Genomic DNA, 2,097 nt, shown 5'->3' on the forward strand with positions numbered 1-2,097 from the left:
GCTACTCAGATGCATTTTTCATCGCACACCGACTCGCTCTCTGCCAAAACAGGAACTGCTCTGGCTGAGACCTTGTCTAGCAATCGTCAGATGCAATCTTCGTTGTAACTCGATCTTTACCCTGAACACAAACGTGTTAGACTCAATCATTCACTTCACACAACCATACACAAAAGTACATCGTACTCACTGATAGTTGCGAGCGAATGTTTTTTTATTTCCATGTCGACTGTGTAATAAAGGGTTGTAATACCAACAAATGTACAGTCCATGCATAGTCAAGTTCTGCGGTCCTCTGCAAATGGCATTCACACGTGCTCTCGCCAGCACGCTTGTCTGTACCGTGGGTGACACAGTGGTAATTGGCAAGTGAGGCAACAGTTGATAGTCTCATGAACACGATTTGGATGAGTTCTATGGCCTACCATCCGTTCTGCACGTCGACACATCACGCAACCACGTCTTCCGTCTGGATTGCGACCCATTCGATGACCAACTCTTTCCACATTGGTAGGAATGAGACGTGGTGCCGTCAGACTAGTTCCTCTTGGGGGACGTTGCCGTGATGAGAAATTACCGATCAGCTGTTTTGCTACTTGGGCGCGAAACATGAGCTGACGTCTGTATCTCGATCCACTTTGACCGTATCCATGAACTGATGCCATGTTGTGGAAAGCGTTCATGAGTGCCTTGTTCAGCTCGTGGTAAAACATAGCTCTGTGCCACCGTGGCGATGATCGACCTGGCGTGTAGTAAGCCAGCTGTTGATCAGTCAAGTCAACACCTCTGAAGTACTGATTGTACATTACAGCAACGTTCGGGCATATTACTTCAATTCGTTCAAAAGCACCGGTTCTTTTATCTTTACATCAACATCTCACTAGCACTCGATTCGGTCTTCGTGCAGAGACTGCCGTGCTCATAAATTTCACCATTTTTGTGTCTTTCCAGGCACATACTGTCATTGTGCCGTCTTGAAATACCGAGAAACTACCACGTGGCCATCGCTCTTCGTCGTCAGCATCAGGCGGTACGACTTGTGGATCATAGTTTGCAGCATTTTTTATTTCATTGGGTAAACATAAGGTGTACATCCTGCAGGTTCCCGTGGCAGCAATATTATGCACGTAGAGATGGTCAAACAACGGGGCAGAAGTGTAATATGAGTCCATAATGACATGATGTCCTAACTCATAGTAAGGTCGAATCAGCCAGGAAACAACTTGCCCAGGTCTGTTTCCCCTGAAAACTCGGGGGTCGTCTGCAGCATCGGGATCAAGCGGGTGATGACAGTTATCAGCGACAGGTTGATGGACTTCGTCGTTGAAAACATAACCCGTGGCAGACTCACTGAGAGTGTAAACTCTCATTCCATATTTGTGCGGTTTTGCTGGATTGTAGAGAACATTCTTTGTGCGGCCCCAGTAGGGGATGACTCCTTCGTCGATCGCCAGCTCGCACATCGGGCTCCTGTGCATTCTGCTGTTTGCATTCACTCGATCAATGACATTTCGTACTTTCAACATTCTATCCCGTTTCTCACTTATTTTTTGGGCTGTATACATGGCTGTGTTACGAGCACAGTACGGCTGTGTGCTGTAGTATGAATATCGCATCAGTAGCTTGAAGCGATCACAGGAAAAAGTTCTCTTGATGAAATTATGACAGAAGCAAACATGGTCCGACCAATACAGCTGGATTTCAGGCTGCCAGCGAATTCTGAATAGCACCATCACTCCAATGAATGCTTTCATTTCGACAACCATCTTCGGTGTCCAGGCCGATCTTTGCCGTTCACTCGCATTTGCTCTTCTCCTCTGTCTAGCGTAACGATTAGTGCATCGCGTAATGAATCTTATCAGATCCTCGTCGAATATTTGCAAAAACATTCGACTTCTGAAGCATCGTCTGGCAGCGGGTTGATAAGCCCCGGCTCTGGACCAATGAACTCCGGTAAAAGATTGAAATTACCAGTTCGTAGGTCTGTGTATGGTCTGTTCATGGTACCACCGGCAATACTCGTTTCGTAGTATTCCTGTCTGCGCTCTATTTCTTGTTGCATCGTGTTTCTCACTGCCTGTAATACACAAGCAAGAG

At 46.6% G+C, this 2,097-nt stretch overlaps 1 protein-coding gene across 1 annotated transcript; it reads right to left on the minus strand.

Annotated features, from left to right (window-relative positions):
* Positions 1 to 869: 869 nt before the first annotated feature.
* Positions 870 to 1,766, minus strand: LOC139136369 (piggyBac transposable element-derived protein 4-like). Its single transcript, XM_070704094.1, has one exon. It carries the CDS (start codon positions 1,764 to 1,766, stop codon positions 870 to 872), a length of 897 nt encoding a protein of 298 aa, XP_070560195.1.
* Positions 1,767 to 2,097: the final 331 nt, after the last annotated feature.

The sequence above is a fragment of the Ptychodera flava genome, chromosome 7 (assembly GCF_041260155.1).
Source record: "Ptychodera flava strain L36383 chromosome 7, AS_Pfla_20210202, whole genome shotgun sequence".
NCBI classification, from domain to species: domain Eukaryota; kingdom Metazoa; phylum Hemichordata; class Enteropneusta; family Ptychoderidae; genus Ptychodera; species Ptychodera flava.